This window comes from Xenopus laevis, chromosome 1L (assembly GCF_017654675.1).
Source record: "Xenopus laevis strain J_2021 chromosome 1L, Xenopus_laevis_v10.1, whole genome shotgun sequence".
Classification (NCBI taxonomy): Eukaryota; Metazoa; Chordata; class Amphibia; order Anura; family Pipidae; genus Xenopus; species Xenopus laevis.
Genome location: NC_054371.1, coordinates 168,785,232 through 168,811,509, shown reverse-complemented (window position 1 = coordinate 168,811,509; position 26,278 = coordinate 168,785,232). Strand labels below are relative to the sequence as shown.

Genomic DNA, 26,278 nt, shown 5'->3' with positions numbered 1-26,278 from the left:
AGAATCCAACCTACAATCCAGCACAGCTGCCTGGTTTCTTTACAACTGAATTGTACTATTCGCTGACCAGGTCAGTTTATCAATTCTTCAGAACCTGTTTGACTAATTTCAAAAGTTCATCGTGTTACTATGAACGGAGGAATTGATCTGCTTTAAAGTGGACCTGTCACTCAGACACAAAATGCTGTATAATTAAGGTCCTTTTCAAATTAAACATGCAATCCAATTTCTATTTTTTATTAAAGCATTCGTAGCTGTTGTAAGCTCATTTAAAAATCTCAGCTGTCAATCAAATATTGTCTGCCCCTCCTCTATGCCTTAGGGACAGACAATTACTTTCCATTTAGCACTTCCTACATGTCACTACTCTCCCCACATTCCCCTGTTCTTTTCACCATTTAATTGTGTAGCCAGGGCATGGGAATGGACATCAGGTTCCCTATTCTGGTGCACAAACAACATTTTGAGATGATGCAAGGCTTGCCTTTATAACAGTGTCCACAAAATGGCTCCTGCCTGCTTGATATATTTATGATTTCCTAGACTGAAGGAAACAACATTCAAACAATTTATATAGTGTAAATAAAGTTCATTTTGTTTGACTAATGTGATAAAATAGGATTTTGAATAATTTTTTTGGTTGATGGGTCCCCTTTAACAAATGTTTCAATGTATACAGGGTGTTATAGCCCAGCAGCCGGTACAGCCTGAGGCTGCTAGTTTGATCGATTCAATATCACCCAAAGATAAGAATGTATGTAATGTGATGCAACCAGCTTACAATGCCTTACAGTAGGGATTAGTATCCCAATTGCTGGGACCCAGAAAAACTGGTTTAAGGTCAGTCTCCATCTAATCATTGGGTCCCCCTGCTTTCAATCTGATCATAAAGCTGACCCATAGAGCAAGGACCGCATCAGTGATCATACCCAGTCCTTGTTGGATAGGATTTTGTAACCTGCCTATTGGTCAGGCAAATCCTATACACAGTCAGCAACTGATATTGGCCCTGTATTCCTCCAGCTTTATAGGCTCCTGACCGGCTCAACAAAAGAAAAGCGTAACAATCTTTAATGGAAAGCATCTGAATTATGTTTGAACAAAAATGATTGCATTTGAGACTTTATAACATCTTCAACATGTTATTCTTTTATTCTTTAAGTCTGAGGGTTTTTTTTTTTTTTAAATAAAAATAGCACAGAAAAAAAAACTATTTATTGGTGGGAATAACTGAAAAATATACACAGAACATTATAAATTTAAAAGAAAAAAATACAGGAAAAAAGTTACATGTCGGGTTAATTACAAGTACTGGAGAACAAATAAGCCTTCTGCTCTTATACAAGAGGGGAGTAAAAAATAAATATTTTGCTTTAACAGTTAAATTACCCCATGCAAATTCCTATTTACACATACACACAACTTTGAAAAAAAGGGCAGAAAAAAAAAAGGTTCTAAAAACCACCATCTGGAGTGTTCACATTATACAGTTTAGTTTGCCTTAACTGCCCAGGGGCTAGAAATGTTGTTGTGTTGTCCCCGTACTGTGGAAGTAGTCTCCTATGCAGTGTGGTGTGCTGCAACATGTGCTAAGCCCAACAACTCGCCAAAATATGTAATAAAATGCACTTTTTGCCCAGGAGCAGTAACCGTAGCAACCAATAAGATGTTTTTACGTGACCAGTAAATGCTTCCTGGTTGTTATGGGTTGCTGCTCCTGGGTAAACTTAGTGCCTTTTATTGCATAGCCCCTTAGGGGTCATTTTTTTATTATTTGTGGTTTTTGAGTTCATATCCTAGTCTCTTATTCAAAGTATGGTTGCTAGAGTAATTTGGTCCCTAGCAACCAGGTGGCTGAAATTGCAAACTGGAGAGCTGCAGAATAAAAAGCTATTTTATACAGCAATTCTCCAGTTTGCAATTTCAGCCACCTGGTTGCTAGGGTCCAAATTACTCTAGCAACCATACTTTGTAGCCTTACATAGCATTTGTTTTTTAGATGGGGTCAGTGACCCCATTTTAAAAGCTGGAAGGAGTCAGAAGAAAAAGGCAAATAATTTTAAACCTATAAAAAATAAATAATGAATTTAACATACTTAAAGTTAACATAAAGGTGAACCAAACCTTTAAGATTTTTTGGGGGCAAAAATATCTTAGGGAAAGCTGCTGCTATGGGGAGCACCCCTGTGTGTCCCTGCCTGAAGCACTTAATGATACTGTAGTTTCACTGGTAGTTTATTCTCTTTTATTTATTTTCATTTTTTTCAAGGTCTCGTATTGTGCTTTGTTAACCAATACACAATTGTACATGAAGTTTTATGCAATTGTTTTACCCTGCTCTATAGTGAAACTAGGGATGCACTGAATCCGCTATTTGGGATTCGGCCAAATCCCTGAATCCTTGGTGAAAGATTCGTCTGAATACCGAACCGAATCCTAATTTGCTTTATGCAAATTAGGAGCAGGAAAGGAAAAAGTGAAAAAATATTCTTTTGACGAAGTCACATGACTTCCCTACCCGCCGCTATTTACATATGCAAATTCGGATTTGGTTTGGCCAGGCGCAAGGATTTGGCGAATCCGAATCCTGCTGAAAGGCCGAATCCTTGGCGAATCCCAAACCGAATCCTGGATTCGGAGCATCCCAAAGTGAAACAGACTTTAAAATACAAAATGGTCACATTTAAACTAATCACCTCTGTATCTGTATCTAAAAATCCAATGCATCGGAGCTTGTGTTCTCAACTGCCCATGTAGTAAATGGGTTTAAAAAAAAAGTAAGAGTAGAGAAATGATACGGTACACGTTGCAATGGTGTGGAAGGGAATTTTGCAACGCTCCTAATGTTAGTGCATTTCCTTTGCACAACGGGACATATTTGGGTAAAATTTCAGTTCTGCCTGAGCAGGAACGGTCTCTGTTTTCATTCTCTCACAATAATGACCAGATGGCTCTTAGAACATCATTCCATTAGCAGCCCACAGGCACATCCCTGTTCTTTAGAATAACAACTGCAGTGTATGAGACTGTCTGCATGAGGATCATTGCCCCTGCCTGTGGTGTACTCCACTTTCACTGTTGTTCAGCAGAAGAAACAAAAATACCTTTGTGTGCTCAACTGCCAGGACATTTGCTTCTGGCAAAAAAATTAAAAAAAAAAAGCCTTTATTTTGAAAAGGAGTGTTCAATGCTACAATTTTGTATAGGACATAGGCATTGATATCAACAGAGTTTTACCGTGGAGAAAGTGGGGGAGAGGGTTAAGATATATCTGCTACCCCAGTTAATGTTATATAATGATACTGGCTGGGTAATGCATTTGCTCAGATCTTTCATGGGGACATCTGCCATTTCTTCTCCCACTGTGCAGTTAAGATATCAACAGAGGAAGGGAGGTGCAGCCACTGTGAAAGCATAAGGTTCTTCACCTTTGCAGGGTTTGTGTACGCCAACCACTCCTGCAGGTCTATATGACCCCATACAGGTGACATACAGGTGACATGGGGTGAGAGATACGTTACCTATGTCTGCCACCATAGCAGAAAACAATCGCAGCACCAATGAGTCCCAATAACTCTTGGACTTGGCTTAAAATGCAGAGTAGAAGAGACAGACTATGTTATTTTACATTCATTATTTATCACTTATAGGAAGGGAAACCAAACAAGAAGTTGCCATAGTGAGCAGCTTGATCTCAGCAGGCATTGGAAAATAGGATTTAATACTCAACTTAAAAGAAAAAAAATATTTAAAGCTGTAACATTGATGATTTTTGTTGCTGTTGGGGTCACACAACCTGCCTGAAAGTTCTACATACAAAACAATCCCTTATCTTGCACATTGCATTTACCAGCCATATTTGCCCATTCATGTAACAAAGAAGAGGACACATTCACAGAGCAGAGGCTACGCCGAGAGAGTTCTATGCAATATTGAGGTTACATTTAGACACAGCAGCAGTTTAAATAGTATTAACATTTCTTCCCCCTTATAAAGTCATTTCTATAACCAGAACATCTGTTGCACTGCACTCACTAGTTTTACCCTATATTTCTTGTGTTCACTATGGCCTACCCCTATTTGTTTTCTATTCATACAGAATAGATTTTACTCTTTTAAATTACATCTGTTAAGTCACTTGGGTGTCCCAAAGATTTTACAGCCCACAGCATAGCAATATATTTATAGTTTTGTATAGAAGTGCATACTACAGTATGGTCACACTCAGCAAAACTACAGGGCATTTCAGGAGTCGTTTTCCATGTTACTAGTTAGATATGTCTTTTTAAATTTATGGTTTAGTTTTATATCCTTACCAGATTTAGAGGTGCATTTAATGGCAGAAAAAATATTTAGGGGCAGATTTATTAAGGGTCACATAATGAATTCGAATTTTTGAATAGTTTTTTTGGTGTCAAAATTCACACATTCAAATTTTAATCCCCCAATTTGAATCACACCTCGAATGCGGAAACAGTTCCTGCCTAGTTCAGTGACAAGTCAATGGCAGAGGTCCGTTGAACCATGTGAGTATGTTAATTGCCTTCCTGAGATTCGAGTTTAATTTCAAGTTTTAATTTCTATTCAAATACGAATGGAATAGGATTCAAATTTTCTGGTCGGAACCAAATTTTTTTTCTTAAATAAGAATGCGAGTATATTCAAATTTATTAGAGCAAAACAAAATCACATCAATTCGACCTTTGATAAATCTGCCCAATAATGTTGCACTGGTTCACAACTTTGGCTTATGACCCACGTAGCAATTTACAGACATTTTAACCCTAATCACAATATAATCTTAAAAAAGGAGAACATGCATGTCATGATCCCCTCAACTGTCAATGGGAATCATATAGGCAATTGTTTTATTGTAGAAATGGGATTTCAACAGCTCAAAATGGGAAACCATTGCAAACTGTTACACAGCCTAATGTGACACTGCAAAATAAGCAGCTCCTTCCTATAATTGCCTGACAGATTGGATTGTTTCCCCCAATGCAACAACAATCTATTCCCCCCAGGAGACAATGACCTGATTTATAGCCAACTAACTAATCTAACTTCCCAGTGTGGCATATGCCTTATCTTTGGATCCTGATTTAAAGTGATACTGACATTTTCTTTTCAAAATATTAATCTACATTAAAAGTTACATATAGGTCATGTTGATCGTTGTTTGCCGAGAGTTCTGCTTTTGTAAGTAATTATTACTTGATGTTCCTAAACTTGACTGTTTTGCCAACCTGACTGTCCCATTACAATCTCAGTTAGAGTTTCTAATGCTAACTGACTACTGCTGCACAAATATGGCAGCCCCCTCATAGAGGAACATGGGGGTAAGAAAGGTAATGTATAAGCATCAGGCAAATACTTTTATGGATAAATTATAAATAGCATTCAAAGATAATGTTATGATGGATATAAAAAAGGTTATTTTCTGGCGTCTGTATCTCTTTAAGATCACTTACTCTTGTTACTGAGCAATTGGTTTACTTGACAGGCAAATGCTTTCTTCGGTATATGTAGAAATGAATATGTAAAAATGGCATGTAAAAAATGAAGATGAAATGTAAAATAAAAAATAAAAAAATACTATTGTCCCACCAAGAGAGGAACAGAAGTGGTTTTACTGCAATTCCTGTCTGTATATTTTCTGTGGTAAAGCATTTAAATATAAAGTCAACCCAAAACCATCTCATAGAGAACACAACTTATCTATACTCCCTTTATCAGGGATGTCCCACCCCTGCCCTACCAGCAGCTGAAGGATGATGGGAGAAGCTTGCGAGCACCAGCTCAAACACACACCTGATCTACAATGTTCTGAACAGATTTCCTTGGCTCTGTTATTTTTACAGGTATCCATTCTAGAAGGGTTTATTCTCTCCTGAGATAATCACAATGTGATTTTTTTTTTGTTATAAGCGGTTGGCCCAGGTATGAGGAAATGGCAACCCTCTAAATATTGTTGCACTGAAACTCCAAACTTTTTTATCAGTCGGCAGGTATGATTTGACAAATTCCAGAGAGCCCGAGGTTGCACATTCCTAGTGTAGGCACTTCTCAGGTGCAAACAACTGATGTGACTTTTAGACACAGTTGTAAACCTTCTAGGTTTTATCTGGCAAATACACATGCACACAGACTAAATGGGGGTCACACTGCACAAAGGTAGGGAGGAGCAACATACAAATCGCACACAGGGAGGGCAGGTCCAGGGCTGGGATTATGACAAAAGGTGGCAGTTTTCCTCTTCTAACTTGAACCAAAGATCCTGCCCATTTATTTTCTCCAGTATTCAGTGCGACATGGTGCCCATCCCTCACACGCACACACTGCAACTTCCCAACCAAAATGAAAAAGAATTTAAAAAAAAATTAATAATAAAAGAGCTGTTCCATTGCTCTCACGTCACAACTTTTTAAAATAATGTCTTCGTAGTTTGGACAGACACACATACAATGGCTTAATATTTGTGTGTGTAGCTATCCTTTTGTACATCCGACCATAGAGTTCCTGTGTTATCAATGTTCCAGCATACTGACCAAAGGGGCCAGCAGAATGAAATTTGTTTTTTTATGTTAGTTCATTGCCTGCAGTCCTTACAGTGCCCTAGGTATTAGGTTGTGTCTCTCACACAGATATCTCATATGTTGTGCCTCCCACACCAGAGACCTTCTTAACATTTGAATGTCTGGAGGGACTGACTGTGATGCCTTGGGAGCTAGAAGTGGATCCAAGTCGACATTCAGCCCTTGCTAAACCCTTTGGTTGTCCATTTACTTTACCGTGAGGTGGTTTCACCTGCAAATCCTCCCTAAAAATAAAACAGAAGGTGGCAGTTAATGGAAGCACAGAAAATCAATCCAATTAAATAAAACCTTTAAAAAAAAAGATAGAATCAGCAAGATATCTTAGGACTTGTTTACAAATTAAAGTGCAAAATGGACACTAACTGCCATATCTTTACCAACAATGCACCATTAGTTGCCATAATTGAAATGTTAATTGTGGCCCCCAGACTGAGTCGGCACTTGTGTGTGATTTACCAATACAGATGCAAATGTCGTTTTGCTTTTGCCAGCTTTAAAGTGGGTGAATTGTATCAATTTCTACATGGTCACGATTCCAATATTTTCGTGTATGAGGCACACCCCGTAAAAAAAAGTATTATTGTCCATTGTGTTAATGAGCCAACAAAGTGTGAAATTCAAAAAGGGAATTTTATCTGATAGAATTACTATAATGATGTATAAATAACTTTAGATACAGGCCTTTCCCTGAGGCCCTAAACATAGGATACACTCTTAAGCTGACCATAGACGCAAAGATCCGAATCGTATGATTTTCGGACCGTGTGTGGAGAGTCTCGACATTTTTCGTCCCACAGAGATCGGTCGATCGGCCAGGTTAAAATATTTCTGTCAGCTGCCGATAATATCTCTGCATGTATTGCCGATCGTACGATTTTCAGTGGGAGACTTTCACCAGCTTTGGTCGGACATAACTTTCGTACGATTGCTGTCAGGGGCAGACCATCGGCTGATCTGTTCTTTTGTACTTTATTTGATCGGAATGGTTAGTGGCAGGTCGGGAGATGGGGACGTCGGATCGTTTGAGGATTCGAACCATCAGATCTTTGCATCTATGGCCAGCTTTAGGGGCAGATTTATCAAAATGTGAGTTTAGAGCTTAATAAATAAAAACTCACCCACATTCCATTCATGCCTATGGGATTTTTAGAACCGTATTTATCATATGGTGAGTTCTAACTTACACCCACTGATAAATACAATTCTTAAAATCCCATAGGAATGAAAGGAACGTGGGTGAGTTTTTATCTATTAAGCTCTAAACTCACATTTTGATAAATCTGCCCCTTAAAGTCTATTTCAGTACAGCAGGCCAACCACAATTCATAAAAGTCTGGTTTTCTGGTTCTCTTCTCACACAGCCTCAAACCTTCTGTATCAAAAGCAAGTTTAGTATACGACATGATCATGGAAAGGAATAATAGATTGGTCTGCTGAGTGCACATAGCTAGATATTATTTAATGGTAATCTAGTGCAGCCACTAATCACCTGATTATTTAAGGGTCAGTAACAAAGAAAATACTGAATGATTTAATTTGTCTTTCGGCTTCCATAACTAGACTGCTTTCTATATTATATATAAAACAAGTCTAATTTGTGGGGTTACCTTCCCATAACATTTGTCACAGATTAGGGACAACACAATGCAGATCAATACTTAGGTCTCAGCCTGTATGTTACATATCAAGTATATCAATTTATATATGGGATAAACACGGAAGTCAGACTAAACATCTTCTGGCTTACATGGTACTGTATTGACTGGGACTGATAGCTGAACTCTTATACCACAATTAGAATGGAATTTTTTTTCCATTTCTTTTGGTTTTCAGCTCATTTACAATGTTCTGTTTCATTGGATCTCATATGGTGGAGACAAAGTTGTGGAAAGGGGCACAGCCTGCACTTCTAGATTATCCTGGACCGACAGCAGAATGATTTGCATGAAATATTTTTTGTAACCTTGTTATGTGTTAAGTGGGACTTCAAACAACTGCAGTTTCACAAAGACAGCCTTAAAAAAAAGCACAAAAACTGTCCCCTAATATTTAATATTATTCTAATATATTCTAATATTTTTAAATAAATAGTAAAATATAAAGGAATAACTTATCTTGAGCACAAATCATTTTGTTGCATATTTTTACTTGTAAAGTATTGATTGCATCACCTATTTATGACCATTACATGGCTATGGAATAAAAGACAACAGTGATGCCTGTGACAGAGCAAGCATTATGGCAGAGGTGGGATGTTGTCATAGTGCAACATCAATGAAGAGAGAATAATATATTGTGCTCAGCTAGTTACAACCACTGATGGGTTCAGCAGAAATTTGTATTAGGCTAATTTCTTGACACAACTTTCTTACCTCTGAATTGACATAGACATGCCTTCCCCAAACTCCATAGTGTTGAGAAATGTGACAGCTTTTGCTCCCCCATAAGAAGGTGATCTGGGTATACCAGAAGGTGATGAAGGGGCCTGGTGACCAGGGGACTTATAAGATCCATTGCTCACTCTAGCCTGCAAAGGCTGGTGACTCTGGATATTGTTATTGGCCAGGTCAGCCTGCAAGGAGGTGGTGGAAGTCCTAGGGGCTCGGGAGACTGCACTTGAAAGTGACGATACAGAAGACTGAAGTACAGGGTTCCTGGAGTTGAAGCTGGGCGCTCCAGCTAGCAGATTGTCTTTGGACCCATACCGTCCTGGACGGGGGTTCTCAGAGAGAGAGCTGACCTGCTGCAGGCTGTATGTGCTTGGAGTATCATAGACCCCAGAGTCTGCAAAAACAGAATCCGTATGAGAGTGCAGCAGCTTCTCCCGTACTTCCATCTCCTTCCTCTCCTGAATTGAAGCCATGATGGATTGAGAGAGGTTATCATAACGGACAGGAGAAGGTTCCCGTTGATTTTCAGCTGCCCTGCTTAGCATAGGGCTTAATCCATGTCCTACTTGCCGCTCTCCACCTCGCAAATGGCACATCTTGGCAGACATATATGGGGAGTGGTAACCCACAGAACCTGCAGCAGTGTGTGTAGTGCATTTAGCTGCCGGAGACATAGGGTTTAGTAAGCTGTCATAAGATAGGCTTCCATTGCGATTAGACAAAGCATTTGTAGAATAGACGCTTTTGTATGGTGTTATGGTACCACCTTCTGACTTTACCAGCTGTAAAGGTAATTTTTCAGACTCACGGCGGCCAGAGTTTTTTAGGCTCAGGGACCGTGAGTTTGCAGTAAAGTGGTCAATCTGTAGAGGCGAGGGCTGGTAGGATTTGTGAAGAGAGTTCTTGCGGTACTCTGCGATGTCCAGATTTGGCTCTGACTGAAAATCAGTACTCCGACAATCATCTTCCAGGAACACATTGTCTTTTAGACCTTCTTGAACTGCAATCTGGAAAAATAGTACAATTTAGAAGTATCAATATCAAGGTTTCCTTCCACTACCATGCAAAAGGAACATACATCATCATGCAGCTCTCCAACTTTGTATTTAAATGGAAAGAACACCCTTTTTAAAGAGTTCATTGCTTTATTTATGTACCTTTTCTACATAAACCCAATGTCTGAACTTCCAGACATAAATGTAATTTAGTTTTAAATACATACACACATACATACAATACAATTTAGAATTAGGGCTTTTTCCCAAACCCACCTGTTCAGTTGCCATATGGTAGTGCACTTTGGAGTTGGTGCTGAAAGGTGGTCGGTACTTATACATTGCTGGAGTTGATGGGTTTATAATTTTTGGAGACAAACTGCTTTCTGAGAGATGGAGGGGGGAGAAGAAAAAAAACATAATAAACTTGTGCGACCGGCATAAAGTAGATAACGGAGATAGAACTGTTTATCACACACACTTATTACTTTTTTCTGTAACTGTTGCTTCTCAGATTAAAATGTTCTATTTGTGAAAAAAATAATCTATGTTTACAATCTTTTCTAGTACAACACACCAAAGCACAATTAGCATTAACGTTAAACGGAGCCAGTGACACTGATCGTTTGCTTTGGGCTCTGGAATTCTTCTTTTTAGTTTTGAATTTCTATTGCCACCCAAAGCAAACAGACGTTTTTATGCTCTCCTCTTAGATTCTGTCCTTTTTACCTTCACTGGTTACCACAGACCCCTTCATGTCTGAGTATTTGCTGGTGTCTCCTTTTGGCAGCATAGTCTGGAGTTCCAGGGACTTATCATTAATACCTTCCAGGCTTCCCTTTGACTGCAAAAAAGACAACAAATAAAAGACATAAATAATGTACTGTGTATTACTGAATAGCAGAAAAATGGAGCAGCGGAGCAGAAAATCAATTGTAAATACAGTTAAGAAGATTGGGGTGGGGCACACAAAACATTCCCATTTATATACAAGCACAAAGCCTGAAAGAACTTATTTGATTAAACTTCCCTATCCAAACACAAAAATGTTAATATTTTCCCATTTTCTGAGAAAAATTAACCATTTCCAAGTCTAACATACAAACTTTATTTTGGGATGATATAGTCCATTTATACAGAGTCATATATTTTATTCCTGCCACCCTCCAAGCCAGTTATATTGCTATATGGTGATGTATGGTTAATATACAATGCACAGCAATGAGGAACAAGATTATAATATCATGTATTTAAGAAAATGCTGCTTACAAAGGTATAAGAATAGATGTTCCTAGTAACAAACCAGTTAGGTTATGCGCCTTGTCTTAATGACTATTTTCAACTGTAGGAGGCAATTTCACTTTATTCAGGGGGAAAAAGACCCACCCTAATTAGAATAAGGAGTTTTGTTTCCAGCTCTTAGGGTAAGGACACATTGAGATTCGAGGAGATTTAGTCGCCCGGCGACTAATCACCTCATTTTTGTGGCGATTCATCTCCCCAAACTGCTTCCCCATGTCTTCTGCCTGCTACAATGAAAAAAACTGCGGCATGGCACTTGTGGCGCTTCATTTTCCGAAGTCGCCCGGAGTTGCATCACGAGGAAACTTCGGGCAACTTCGGAAAACGAAATGCCGCGAGTGCACTGCCGCAGGCATTTTTTCATTGTAGTAGGCGGAAGACAAGGGGGAAGCAGTGTCTTAAGAGTCCCTGGAATAAATATGTTGTGCATGTGGATTTCAGAAACAATTAAGGTAGGAAAGTTAATTTGCTTTCACATATAATGTACCTTAGAGCGATGCAGATTGGCCTGTATTCCATTGTCACTAATCTTGACTGTTATCTGCCTTTCAGACAGCACATCTGGCCTGATAAAAGGAGGCTTTAAAGCTACAGTAGGCCTCTTCTTTGGATCGACTATATACCTAGATAGAAAAAAAAAAAAAAAATTATTACCCTAAAACCTTGTGTTATAATGGTGCCATGATTTTCAGCAGGGGAAATATACCTTAACAAAATCCCATGAAAAGTCTCAGTTTTTCCTAAAAGATTATGTACCCCAAGCCTTAACAACAAATTTTCCTTAACAAAATGGCCGGCACAAAATGCTATATCTATTTTGACTCTGATACTCATTATATCACAAGTATTACATGCAAATAGGCATCTGGCAATGATACATCACAAAACAGAATGAGAGGTGTGTCACAAATATTCATTAGGTGGAGCAGAGTATACTTGTATGGAGAGGAAACTATCGGCATTAATACCTTTATAATGTGTGTTTGCACACTTCTAACACAAAAAGCTGGGAGGTTTTAAAGGAATAACATAACCCATTTCTAACTTGGACTTAGTCTCCTATAAACAGACAATGTACTATGGCATTTTTGGTTAACAGACCATTTCTATTCTGTATTAATACATGAGTAGTAATTGCACAGTGCACAGATTGTATCGCAATTGAAATCCATGCATGTGACCTAGCAGATGATATACAGAAAAAAAAATGCTGTTGTGCCATATATTTACCTGGGAGTCAAAGGACTACAAAGTACATGCTGTATATTTCCACAACATCCCCTAGTGAAGGGATTTACTCCTCCACGAAACTTCCCTGTCACCTAAGTGGAAGCAAAATATAGTCAGAACACAAAACTTTTCAAACTTAAGATTCTAAGACAGTAGCCAACAAACAGCAGGGTTAGAAAGGTTTTAGCACTCTGTGTTATTCATTGTAATAAACAAAGCATTTTTGCTCCCTCTAAGCTGGAAATTCTGGACATTGCTCGGACAACACAATACCCTGAATTGCCAATGGGCCATTGCGCTAAACCTTCCTACTGATTTGTAATATTATTTGTAAACAAAACATGTATCTATAAATGAGAACAAATTCACAAAATTAAGGTTAAGACTACGGTAGTTTAAAAAGGTCAATGGGTTTGCTACTGCCTTACATAAGAATCCTTGGGAAAAGAAAATAAGAATACTCCGTTCCTGACTTTCATCACTTACTTGTTCATTTGTGGTACGTCCTCGTACAACGAGTACAATATGGAAACCTGTGAGACCAATAACAGGAATAAAGAAGAGGCCAGCTACGCACATCACCGCTATTCTGAGCACTCGCGTTAAGGAATGTCTTAATAGTAAACATTATCAGTCAAAGTCTTGCTGTTTTCCTAGGATTCATTATTTTATTCAGTATTTTGTATTTATTATGGATTAGTGCAGTATAAACTGCAACATGATGTATTTTATGGTTTAGGGACAAAGGAACTTCGCTAACCTTATCCAGTCAAGTATTATGGAGGAAGAGATCCGAATGTGCAGTGAGAGCACTTTCAGTTCCCAAGCGCGTTATCACATGGTCCCTACATTGAAATGACACTCACAACAAGATTATGTGACATCGCCAGGACCTCTGCAATATCAGAAAGGCAGATATTTTTGTTTAACCTAGTAGCAACCTGTCAGTTGTCTTATTCTGCTTCTCTATTTGGAAATTAACAAAACAGTTGAAACAAAATTACACTCACAAAACATCACTGAAACTAAAAACCCCTGTTTTGTAAACTTACTTTTGAGACAGGGGACTAGGGAATGTGCATTAAAACTATCGAGTGCTTCTACACCCCCCATTTTGTATAAACTACAACACCTTTGGTGATCCATCACCTCACTAAAATGGGGTGTAAGGCCAAATTTTACAAAATAAAAAGCAACAGGATTCCTAGCATACTTCCAATATGAATTACACCTATTTAAATTATTTTAAAGTTCCATAAATCTCCTTGTTTGAAGAGCTTTTAACCATACAACATGCAAGGCATCATGGGACTTGAGTCTTGGAGGAGAATTGCCTGCTGCTCCATTGCTTTGTTGGTCAGGACGAGCAGTGCAGGTAAAATACTTAACGAATAACCTGAAAATAAGTGGAAGGCAAACACAGAAACTGACATTTCTTTTTACATGTACCATATAAAGGATACGTGATGCTAGTGTGAGCCTCTCCCAGCACCTCTAAATGGTGTAAAACAAATATCAGACCAAAGGAGAAAACCCCAACCATATGGGTGCTCAGGGACAGCAAGAAAAGGAAAAAATATCGATAATTTCTGCGCCCGATGCAGTTATTCACCCAAGGACAGTGATGGTCAAAATCCTGTAGGGAGAAAATCATTTTTGTTATGTGTTTTTAGACAAATGCAAACTTTTTTTCACACTATAATACATGCTATTAATGCTCCTACCAACCTCATTACATTTACTTAATATTTAGCTCTGCTCTTTACACCCAGTAAAATGATGTAGGCACAAAGCTACAGTAAAAAGCAGAAATATGCAACAGCAGAAATTTATAGGGATTCACCGAATTCAGGATTCTGCCTATTTCAGAAAGATTCGGCCAAATCCAAGTGCCTGGAATCTAAAAAAATCAGGTGACCTTTCATCACACAAAGAAATAAAAAAATGTTTGTTTTTTTTACTTCTTTACTTAACATCTCCCAATAATTTACTTAATGCAAATTAGGGTTTGGATTAGGTTTGGTATTCGGGTGAATCTTTCACAAAGGATTCGGCTGAATCCTAAAATAGAGGATGCCTAGAAATTTACAGTACAATCCGTTTTTTTAAAACAACAACATTTTAATATTAAAGGTTGGTTATCCATAAAAATATCTAACTCACTAGCAACCATGTACCCAGCCCAATGGCCTGTCATTATCTTTGCTAAAAAGAGCAATAGTTTCCAACCACATTTATACTTGCCAGTGGTAGTGTTTTTTTTTGTTTTTTTTTTAAAGCTACATATAAATTGCCCGATGTAGGGTTGGTGACCTCAGTTTCCAGTGTAATTAAACAGATAGACAACATTAACACACGCATAAATGGAGCATTCATGGGGCCGATTTATCAAAACCTGAGTTTAGAGCTTAAAAATGAAAATTCACTCAGATTCTATTCATTCCTATGGGATTTTTATAAATTGTGAGTTCTAACTTTCACCTATTGATAAATACAATTCTAAAAATCTCATAAGAATGGCTGAGTTTTTATTCCAAACTCCCATTTTGATAAATCTGCCCCCATAGACTTGTTTGGCTTGATACAGATGCTTTCAAGGGACTGAAACTTCGAATGAATACTTTTTTTTTATTATTTTCAGAATTGACAGTGTCTTAGGAGTGCTATACACACACACACAAGTATTACACTATTAAGGGGCGGTGGCATCCCTACTATGACACTGTATTTTTTATGATAAAAGCTTCATGCTACAGAGAGAGGTCTCACCTCTACACAGTTGTCACAAACACTGCAGTGGGAGCAACGGGGCGGCCTGTAGAAGTGGCAAGTGGCACACCATTTCATCCGTACTTGTATTCTTTTGATCTCCACATTCTTGTAGAGTGGAGCTCGGAAATCATCGTCCTTGTCTTCGTCTTCATCAGCTGTAAGGACAGAGACATGAAAGAGGCTAAGGACATCCATCAAAGTTTGATCTGGGTGTGCTCATTAGGGCACATGAACCAAGATAGAAAGTGATGCAATGCACTCTTGCAGAAAAAAAGAATACGAAGCCTAAAACAAAAATAGCCACAGCATTCACGAATTTGTATGGACAGGTTTCAGGAACTCATCAGAACTATAAATATCTGTGATAAAGGTTTAATCAAAGGTGACACCACATTTCCTGATGACAACAAGCGTTCTGTCACAAAGCTTGCAGCAAGCACAGCAGTGAGTCTAACAAAACTGGGCTCATAGCATGAGACAGCTGCGTATATTTAACAGTGATATAAACACAAACTAAAGCAAGACAATAAGGGGCAGATTTAGTAAGGGTCGAATTGAAAATTCTAATTTTTTTTTTACTGTCAAATTTGAATAGGGAATTATCCAAACTCAATTTGTGGGTTTTTTTTAAAAAATTTTAATTTGATTTTCAAGATTTATCATACTCATTTGCCTCCTAAAACCTGCCAAATTACTGTATAAGTCAATGGGAGAGGTCCAGGGATCAATTTGATGATGTCTGTAGCCTTCCTGACATTTTCGGAGAAAAAACTCGAATTGAGTTTTGTATAATTCAATTCAAATTTTCTGATTGGTTAAATTTCGGTTGTTTTAACAATTCTATTTTTTTAAATAAATTTCCCACAATTGAATTTCGAATTCAATAAAATGTAAGGAAGTTTGAAAAAACACGCATAAATTTGAAATAGGATCCTTGATAAATGTGCCTCCCAATTTAATAAATGTCACTTATTACTGCAGCCTGCAGATTATGACTGGTAAATTCAGGTACCAGACCGGCATAGAATTAAAGAATTTATAGATGTATTTGTGCAATTCATTTCATGGTCACCTGTTTGTAGTAATGCTCCCTCTACTGAGAGTACACACAGGTTATGTGTCCAGTACACTCAAAAATGTTTGGAACACCCAAGACTTACACTTCAGAATAAAACATAATTCAGTAATAATTAAGAGCTACACAAAAAAAACCTATTCACCCAGTTATTGTGCTTCTACTCATTAAAAAGTTCTTCTGATTCTTTCCATCGTCACTGGCCCCAGCAGCCAAAAAACTGTGAGATTACACTTTTATTTTGTTTCTTTTTATTGATTATTTTCTATTCAGGCCTTCTCCTATTCAAATACCACTCTTGTTCAAACCACTTAGTTAGTTCATTTGAACCCTAGCAACCAGATAATTGCTGAAATGCCAAAAGGGAAAGTTGTCGAACAAAAAGTGAAACAATGAAAAATCCACATGACCAATTGCAAATCTTAGAATATTACCCTCTATAAAGGAAAAAGGCAGGTCTTACGGTATTCTCTCCCAATAGTGGCAGGAGAAAGGTAAAAAAGTGCTGATCTAGGACATAGACTATAAATTGTTGGTAGATATCGGTTTTATTAGAATTGTGAGCCAAAATAAATGTGTTTGTAATTTGCACTTGAAAAACCAATAAACTTAATACAAAAAAAAAAAAAAGGATATTACTCTCTACATCATATTAAAAGTTAACTCAAAGCTGAACAACCCCTTTAAGTGCACAGAAAAGATAACCTTTGTATTAGGGATCCACTGAATCAGCCAACTGCCGAACCGAATCCAAACCCTCATTTGCATATGTAAATTAGGAGGATGAGGGGGAAAAAACGGTGCGCACAACGAGTGGTTACATTATTTTTAATTCCTTCTATGTGTGACAAAAAAACAAGGTTTTTTGGATTCACATTTGTTTGGGCCAGGCACTTGAATGTGTCCGAACCTGAATCCTGCAGAAAAACGCAGAATCTTGGCCGAAACCTGGATTCGTTGCATCCCTACTTTGTATGCATTAGTATTTAGAGCACTATTGTTGCATTTTGGTTCATGGTCCACATTAAGATCTAACCCGTTCAGGGCCCCACTAGGTTCATAACAAGGTTACAGATTCAGATATAAACATTTGTGTATCTGTCACACCAAAAATATTTACGACAGCAAATAAAATGCTCATCCCAAATCTCACCCTTCAAGATGCCAGTCCCACTTTTTTGGAACCACTGAATTAGAGGAACCATTGCTTTGAAGACCTCTTGCACATGCCTTGACACAGGAAAACAATTAGGGAGTACAATATGTTGGGGCATTTGATTGCAACAGCATAAGACTATTTGGCTGAGGAATAATAGATGGCTAGATGTAGCAAATACTTCTGCGCTCATATAAGCAGGACCCAACACTTTATTTGACTGACATACGGGTAATTACACCATCAAGAGCAAACTGCTTCTAAAAGCTGAAATCGATTGTCTCCTGTAAGAATTCAAAGTGCAACTAGGGAAGTGTAGTCATTCTGAAGTTGGAGCATGCAACAGAAAGCCACATGTGTATAAGGCAGTGTAGTTCATTTTACAACTGGAAAAAAGCTAATTGAAACAGTGGAGCACATTAGCGGATATACAATGGAAGCACAAAGTTTAGAATAATGGCAAACGGGCGATTTCCCAAGTTGTCTGTGTCAGTGCAAATTGCTGGTAGGCACTGGGTACTGTCATCATACACACCAGTGATTCCCAGTGACAAATAATAGGGGCGAATTATAACTTTTTGTCCCTTTCTGAAAAATGGATTGGGGGACAAAACACGGTTTCCCCCTTTTTTTGGCCCACATGCAATTACCCTAAAACATATTGTATTTATTTCTAGTGTACGGTTTATTGCAGTTTAGATGGTGACTTTTATTGCCCTTGTAATTACAGTGTGATCTGTATGGACTAGCACTGTAGAAAATGTCCCCTATGTTATATACATTGTGGGCAATCTGATAGCTACACTGCCTGAGCTGTACAGAGACTGTGACTGCACACAGACAATAAGATCTACTATTTATGTATAAATCATGAACTGAACCCCAAATCTATAGATGTTTAGTAATTGCAATTCCCTTACCTACAACTCAATTATGTGCCTGGATGTGACAAACAGAGAGTTAACACTGCAATGTATGAGGCAATAACAAAGCATAAACAATGAAAAACAAAAAACAAACATCTCTATCCTTAATATCCTTTGCTAAAAAAGCTCATGTCCTGTTCAGCTCCGCTATTCGGCACCCACAGGCTTGTTTATATCGATTGTATGGCGCTAATGATGGTTTCAGCTCAAGGTCTGCTTGCATATTACTGCTGCTCTTTTCTAACAGATGGGAATCAAATGGCAAAGAACCTGCAGGAGCAACAACAGATTCATATTTAACAGCAACTGTTGGACGACATGTTTTGTAGTCATAATTTAAGACTCAGCAGAGGGAATGCAATGCCCTTCAGTGGAAGACCAAGTGCAATGTGTAAAAACAGAGTGTACTACATGATACAGCATATAGTTATTACCTCTAGGGAAGATACCGGGATCCATAAAAGTGGCCATGCTGAAGTTTGCCAGAACGAACAGGAACACGAGTCCATTGTACACAGGGATGGCCGGTGATATTTCTCTGGTTAACCAGGGACACCTGTGAGGAAACAAGAGATTATTACTGTAAAGTTCTGAATAAACTAGCTTGATGTATACTTGCACATTCCAGAGAGGACCTATGTCAACTCAAAAGCATCATGGGAAGAGGCAGACTTCACCACAATATAACAGGAGCACGAATGTTATTGGTCTGTGAGGTACATAACATTAGAACTGTTGGCCCCCATTTCTACAGACAGCAGATCAACAGTCCTATGAAAGGGCACTTAAAATTAAGATGGCACAAGTAACTTCAGAGGGCAGCTGTGTGAGTACCTCACTATATGTATCAATCAGATTGCCTCAGAGACGGTACAAAATATGCTGACGGATAAAGATCAGTGGAAACAATAGATTACCTATAACATATTATGCACCAGATGGAAGCCATTTGCAAGTGTTTTATGACACCCTTTTACCGTTTTTATGACACCCTTTTACCGCTTGTCAGTACAGATAAATATACATTTAGAGAGACAGTTACTGCCCAATTATTGATACATACAAAAAAAAAAAAAAATCTGACCTTCTGAGAGACACTTATCTTTAATCATGGGCTGACACAAACCGTACTATAAGTGCCCACAAGGCACGAAATATGTAAGGCTACCGTTTGAGATGTTTTTCCTTAAAGGAACAGTAACACCAAAAAATTGAAGTGTTTTAAAGTAATGAAAATATCATGCAGTGTTGCCCTGCACTGGCAAAACGGATCTGTTTGCTTCAGAAACTCTACTATAGTTCATATAAACAAGCTGCTGTGGAGCAATGGCGGAAAAACGGCTATATGGCACAGGTTACATAGTGTATAACAGATAACACCATTAGACAGACAGAGCTTATTTGCTATCTGCTGTGTAACTAGAGCTTTTTCTCCTTTGAATGGCTGCCCCCATTGCTACACAGCAGCTTATTTATATAAACAATAGTAGTGTTTCTTAAGCAAACACAGCAGTTTTACCAGTGCAGGGCAACATTGCATTATATTTTCATTACTTTAAAACACTTATTTTTTGAAGTCAAGTCTTCTGCTGATAATGGTCGGCACGTCTCCCAGCATGCATGCACCGAATACCATATGAAAATTTGTTTTGTACAATATTATCGGTGCGTCTATGGCCACCTTTAACTCATGCTACAACCTCCAAAAGGAACTGGATGAATTGAATGTGTTATTATTCTGAGAGAGACGCTTGCTTCATCCAGCTAGTGTTCAGATTTTATACCAAATAATGTGACCAGTGGGGGATTCATTGAACTTTGGGACCCGTTATCCAGAATGCTCAGGATTTGGGGTTTTCAATATAAGGGAGCTTTCCATAATTTGGATCTCCATACCTTAAGTCGACCACAAATATTTAAACGTTAAATAAATCAAATAGGGTTGTTTTGCACCACTATGGATTCATGCAGGTTCGTTGGTTAAAGAGAAAAGGAAATAAGTTCTTAAAATTTTAATGATCAGAATAAATGTCTATTGTTCTTCCCATAATTAGGGTTTCTGGATAATGGATCCTACACCTGTACCAATATTTATTGCAAAACAGATTTTTAAAAACAGAAGAAACAACATATTCTAAATCAAGGATAAGCATGTGGAACTCAATAAGGTACGTGAAATCCACAATGGCCAGTAAAAAAAGGCCAAAAGAACTTATTAGGGATTCCATGGAATCCACAGACAAATGTATTGCTGCCTCAGCCAGTCTGATTGTGGTTAAACACAAAATAACCCCTGTGTTACCTCAGAGTTCTGCAAAGAAATAAAGCCAACCTGAGGCCAAAGAGCATGGAAAAGCTTTACTCACTGCTAAATCGTCTCATTTTTACACTACCCACGAATGTACAGTTTCTGCCAGTCCCTGCAATTCCCTTTTATCCTCTCAGTCCTGAGCCATAAAACTAGACTTGCCTTGTGCCTTCACAGGGGAAGCAGCTTTGGCAGCCAAAACAAACTAAGCGGTGCCTGTACTCTTTTGTTCACCCTTTAAGGGGTAATTCACCCTCAAAGTAAATTTTAATATGACGTTGACAAGGATATTCTAAGAGGCTTTGCTATTGGTTTTTGCTATTTTTCATGGGTTTGGACTTAACTTGCTGTTCAGCAGATCTCCAGATTGGAATGTCAAACCGAATACTGTAGGTTATTAGGTTTGACTTTATCCTAGCAACCAGGTAGTGGTTTGAATAATGGAGATGAACAGGGGGATCATCTGAATAGAAATATAGAACATACGGTTATAAAAAGTAACAACAAAATAAAATTGTAGCTTTACTGTAAGGCCAGTAAACCCCAACAACCAGACAGCATTTCAAATTGCAAGTTTGAGGGAAAAGAGGAAATCAAACTATAAAATAAAAAATAAAGATAAAATTGAAAACGTATTAAGAATCTTGACATACTACCCCTCTGAATTGTGTCTGTATGTTACCCTCCCATTGAGACTGTAAGCCCTACGGGGTAGGGTCCTCTAGCCGTTTGTTTCCTTGACACTGAGCACTTAATCTGTATTGTAATTTTTTTTTTTTAAATTTATGTGAATTGTATTTCTAATAATGCATAGTTACTTTTTATTCCAATGACCCCTTGTTTGTTACTACTACTTTATTGTTTTGCTGTACAGTGCTTTGCCATCAAGGAGTGCTTTACAAATAAAGATATACATACATACATAGATACATACATACATACATACATACATACATACATACTACAGGACACGAAAAGTAAACTTCAAGATGGACTAAGCCATTTAGGATGCAATGCTCCAGGGTAACAGTGACTGAACTATGGGACTTTCAATTGCTAGCCATGATGAGCATATAAACTCCTCCCATTCATCAGCATAAATACAAATACAATATAAGTATTGAAGAAATGTTCAGAGCATTAAATGTATTATAGCTTTAAAACTAATGCAATCTATTCTGGACTTAGAGGATACATATTTTCCCTGGAAGTAGTTTAACATATGGAAGTTTTCAGTGATTATATGCAAATTGTGATTTTTTCTACTTTCAGTGTACTATTATGCTTCCCCTTTAAATGGTGTACTGAATTGCCTTTCAACCAATGCTGTAAATAACTCCATATAAGCGGTTGAGAGAACAGTACCACATTTAATTCTAGGTACAGGTATGGGACCGGTTATCCAGAATGCTCGGGACCTGGGGTTTCCCGGATAAAGGATCTTTCTGTAATTTGGATCGCCATAGCTTAAGTACAAGCTACTGTTTTATTATTACTGAGAATAAGGAAATCAGTTTTAAAAATTTGGATTAATTGGATAAAATTAAGTCTATGGGGAAGGCCAACTGTAATTCGGAGATTTCTGGATAACAGATCTCATACCTGTACTAAAGGTAGACAGAAAGGTGTTATAAATCATCCCTGCACATATAGAGGGTTATTTATCAAAGTCCGAATATATCTCAATATTAAATTTAAAAAAAACAGACCAAATCCGCACTTTTTTTTCCACCCATTTATTAATACACTTTTCCAAAAATTTCGGAGTTTAGTAAATAACCCCCAAAGTGTTTCATTTACAAACAGCCACCATGTGTGAGAAGAAAAAAAACAAACAAAATCAATTTGGATTTTTCTGTCACAAAGCATTCTTCTCAAAACTGCACCCACCGAAAGATTACATTTTTGGACACACCAATGTCGCCAGTTAATAAATGGTGCATAAGCTGTGCCTAGGTAAAATGGGTGTTATTGGAGTAGGACACAAGCACATGCATGATTCTCAGAACACAAACATTTTGCATGCATGGGCACAATACAAAGACCTGTACTCCAAACCTGTTCAACAACAGAGCGTTGGCTAACATGGCAAGCTGAACAGACCCACAGAGAAATTTGCTCAGCAACAAACACATATACTGAATACAATACAAAGTCTCACCGCACAGAACTATGTTACATCTACATTATGTGGCAATAACTGCCCAGTGTAATACCAAGCCTGTGCTTTAAAGGGTTGTGCACCTTTTAGATCTTTTAGTATGATGTAGAGCTCCCAGTTTACAATTTTGACAATCTGGTTGCAAGGGTCCAATTTACCCTAGCAACCATGAATTGATTTGAATAAGAGACAGTAATATGAATAGGAGAGGCCTGGAAAGAGTCAGAAGAAAAGGGCAAAAAAAAAAAATTTAAAAATAAATAATGAAGATAATTTGAAAAGTTGCTTAGAATGGGCAATTTTATAACACACTAAAAGTTAAATATAAGGTGAACCCCCCTTTACTGGGCAGCTTAACTGTTTCCATTTTGGGGGGTAAAGTTTTCCTTCTGTGTTCTTACACTACACATAAAAACGCAATGCCACATTTTTTATTTTACTGCCTTCTACACTGGATTTGTTTTTTTTTGTTTTTAGCAAAAGTTATTTGTGGCCTGAAGGATAAAAATGCAACGCTTTTATTTCAGAAATCATGTTGCAATATCCATGCTTTGCAATAGTCAGGCATCCTTACCAATAAAGTGAAAGTTCACTGTAAAAATGGAACAACTTTTAGCATGTTATAGGCTAACCTTGTTGTAAGCATCCTTTCAAATAGTCTTTATTTTTTACATTAGAAGCCTTCCTAATCTACCTCTTTCTGGCCAGGCAACAACAAAACAGACTGAATGGGACTTCCTTTTTTTTTTGTATTGCTCAATTTCAGACTTTTATATCTTTAATTTTGACTTCCAAACTGTTGCCGGATTGCTAGAGTATTTAAGCCCCAGCTACCAGGCTGCATTTTAAGCCTGACAGCTGCACAGCACAAATATAAATAATTCAAATTCACACAAATAAAAAATGAAAAATCGCAGAATTAGAAGTCTAATGTCTACCTCATACTAGAAAGAAGGGATGAACTACCCCTTAAAAACTGTGGAGAAAATGTAACCACACCCTTATGGCGTAAGAAAGATTATAGCAGAACTTACAATCTGTCAGGTCAGAGGCTTGCAGATACATAAACTCCCAACACTGTTCATATGAAAGCAACATATTGCTAAATGAACTGCAAATCTTACATAAAAGTCACACTGTGCCAGTCGCTAATATATACCAAAGGTTTCACAGCTTGCCAGAGGAAAAAGTTTGAAGGACACTATGACGATTGTATCAGATGACATTTTCCAAAGTTAAAATACAAATTAAAGGAATATTTCTCTATTTATATTATACATACATTGGACCCATTTATAATTCCTAGCTAAGGCTGTAAAGTGAATCCAACACAGGGAAACCTCTAGCAACTTCTTGTTCCTAGAAAACTCTAGATATCTTTGTTTTAAGCTACATCTTTTTTTAGATTTAATGCTCCTTAACCATTCACTGCCATCTCCCAAAATAATAATCCACATTTTTTTTTCTAAATTATTTTCCCTTTTTTCCTGTGTAAATAATACATAATAACATACCATAATAAAACAGTACCTTGCAATTGATTCCAACTAAAATATAATAAGCTCTTATTGGAGGCAAACTTATTTATTGCTTACATTAAATTGAGTAGACAAAAGGTATGCAGAAAGAAAAATTACAGAATAAACCCTATCTGGAAAACAACAGGTCCCAACACCGCAGTTAATAGATCCCATACCTGTGCCAAAAAGAAATGTCCTAGCTTCATGTCCAAAGCAGATGGCAGAAATAGTAGAGAAGAGCGGATATGCCCCGATCTCAGGAGACACGCAGCGCTGGTATGTTTGGGTTGCATAAAAACGAGGCTGTGTGGGTGGCAGTCCACACTTTTTCCATAAACACGCAGTAGGAAATACAGTAGAAACATTTAACTACAAGTCCCAAACCTATAGAAGCTAATGTGTGATGGCAGCCTAAGAAAATTTGTTTTTGCCCCCTTTCCCATCCTTACAAGCAGAGATCAATAAATAGTTAGATATATTCAAGACAGACAGATATTGTGTGGGGAACAACAACGTGCACATTTCCAAGCTCTTGGAACGAGTGTGCTGAACCCTGATGGAGAATAAAACAACAGAATCTATTTTCTGAAAGGCCATCAGCCCACACACACTATGAGCAGACAATACACACAGGCAGGTCCTACACGCTGTCTTACTGCATTACCAACCCAACAGACTTACACAGGGGCATTTCATTCTGCTAAGGTATGTCTGATTAATAACCCTTTCTAGGCCCACTAGCTAAATTCTGAATTATTTCCAGCTACATCTAAGGGCTTTCATCTGCAGGGAAGTATGCAAATAGTAGTAAATTACGTGATTATAGACTGCAGATGTAATTACGAATTACAATGTATGGCTCAAATCAGACTACATTGATGTGAAGAGGCTTAGGGGGTTGTTTACGCTTAGGCTTAGGGGGTTATTTACTAAGCTAGAATTTATCTGGTCTGGTTTTTTGGGACAAAAACTAGAATTTTTATTACACTGTGATGCTGCAAAAAGCCTAAATCAGAAAACCGCCATCTCTGACCTGTCAAGGTCATGTATAAGTCACTGGGAGATGTCCCTGTGCCAATCGGAAGATATTGTGGTTTGTTCTGGGTTTAGCCCAATAATCCGAGGTTTTTTTATTAAGAAATAACGCAAATTCGGGTATGGGCGTTTGGTTGAGCTTTTTTATTTTAATTATGAGATAAATTGAGATTTTAGCAAATAAACCCCTTCATATCACCTTCTGCATAGGTGTATATAGATATAGATAGATATAGATAGATAGATATAGATAGATAGATATAGATAGATATAGATAGATAGATATAGATATAGATAGATAGATATAGATAGATAGATAGATATAGATATAGATAGATAGATATAGATAGATATAGATAGATAGATATAGATATAGATAGATAGATATATAGATAGATATAGATAGATATAGATAGATATAGATAGATATAGATATAGATATAGATATAGATAGATATAGATAGATAGATATAGATATAGATAGATATAGATAGATATAGATAGATATAGATAGATAGATATAGATAGATAGATAGATATAGATATAGATAGATAGATATATAGATAGATATAGATAGATATATAGATAGATATAGATAGATATAGATAGATATAGATAGAGATAGATATAGATAGAGATAGATATAGATAGATAGATATAGATAGATATAGATAGATATAGATATAGATAGATATAGATAGATAGATAGATAGATAGATAGATAGATAGATAGATAGATAGAAGAGACTACCATATTCCATTGGAATACTAATAGAAAAAGAAGAATAGTAAATGCCTTTAATCCAGCAAA

The 26,278-nt window shown here is 37.4% G+C and overlaps 1 protein-coding gene across 1 annotated transcript in view; it reads right to left on the bottom strand.

The window, feature by feature from the left end:
- Nucleotides 1–2,691: 2,691 nt before the first annotated feature.
- Nucleotides 2,692–26,278, bottom strand: part of zdhhc8.L (zinc finger DHHC-type containing 8 L homeolog) — a 53,216-nt gene continuing 29,629 nt past the window's right edge. Inside the window, exons 2-11 of the mRNA XM_018262180.2 lie at nt 18,877–18,998; nt 15,283–15,440; nt 13,977–14,149; nt 13,000–13,102; nt 12,514–12,605; nt 11,771–11,906; nt 10,711–10,825; nt 10,258–10,367; nt 8,969–9,993; nt 2,692–6,820 (exon numbers count right to left, since the gene is read on the bottom strand). Coding sequence (XP_018117669.1) covers nt 6,637–6,820; nt 8,969–9,993; nt 10,258–10,367; nt 10,711–10,825; nt 11,771–11,906; nt 12,514–12,605; nt 13,000–13,102; nt 13,977–14,149; nt 15,283–15,440; nt 18,877–18,998 — 2,218 coding nt within the window. The 3' untranslated portion in view covers nt 2,692–6,636. The remainder of the gene's footprint in view (nt 6,821–8,968; nt 9,994–10,257; nt 10,368–10,710; nt 10,826–11,770; nt 11,907–12,513; nt 12,606–12,999; nt 13,103–13,976; nt 14,150–15,282; nt 15,441–18,876; nt 18,999–26,278) is intronic.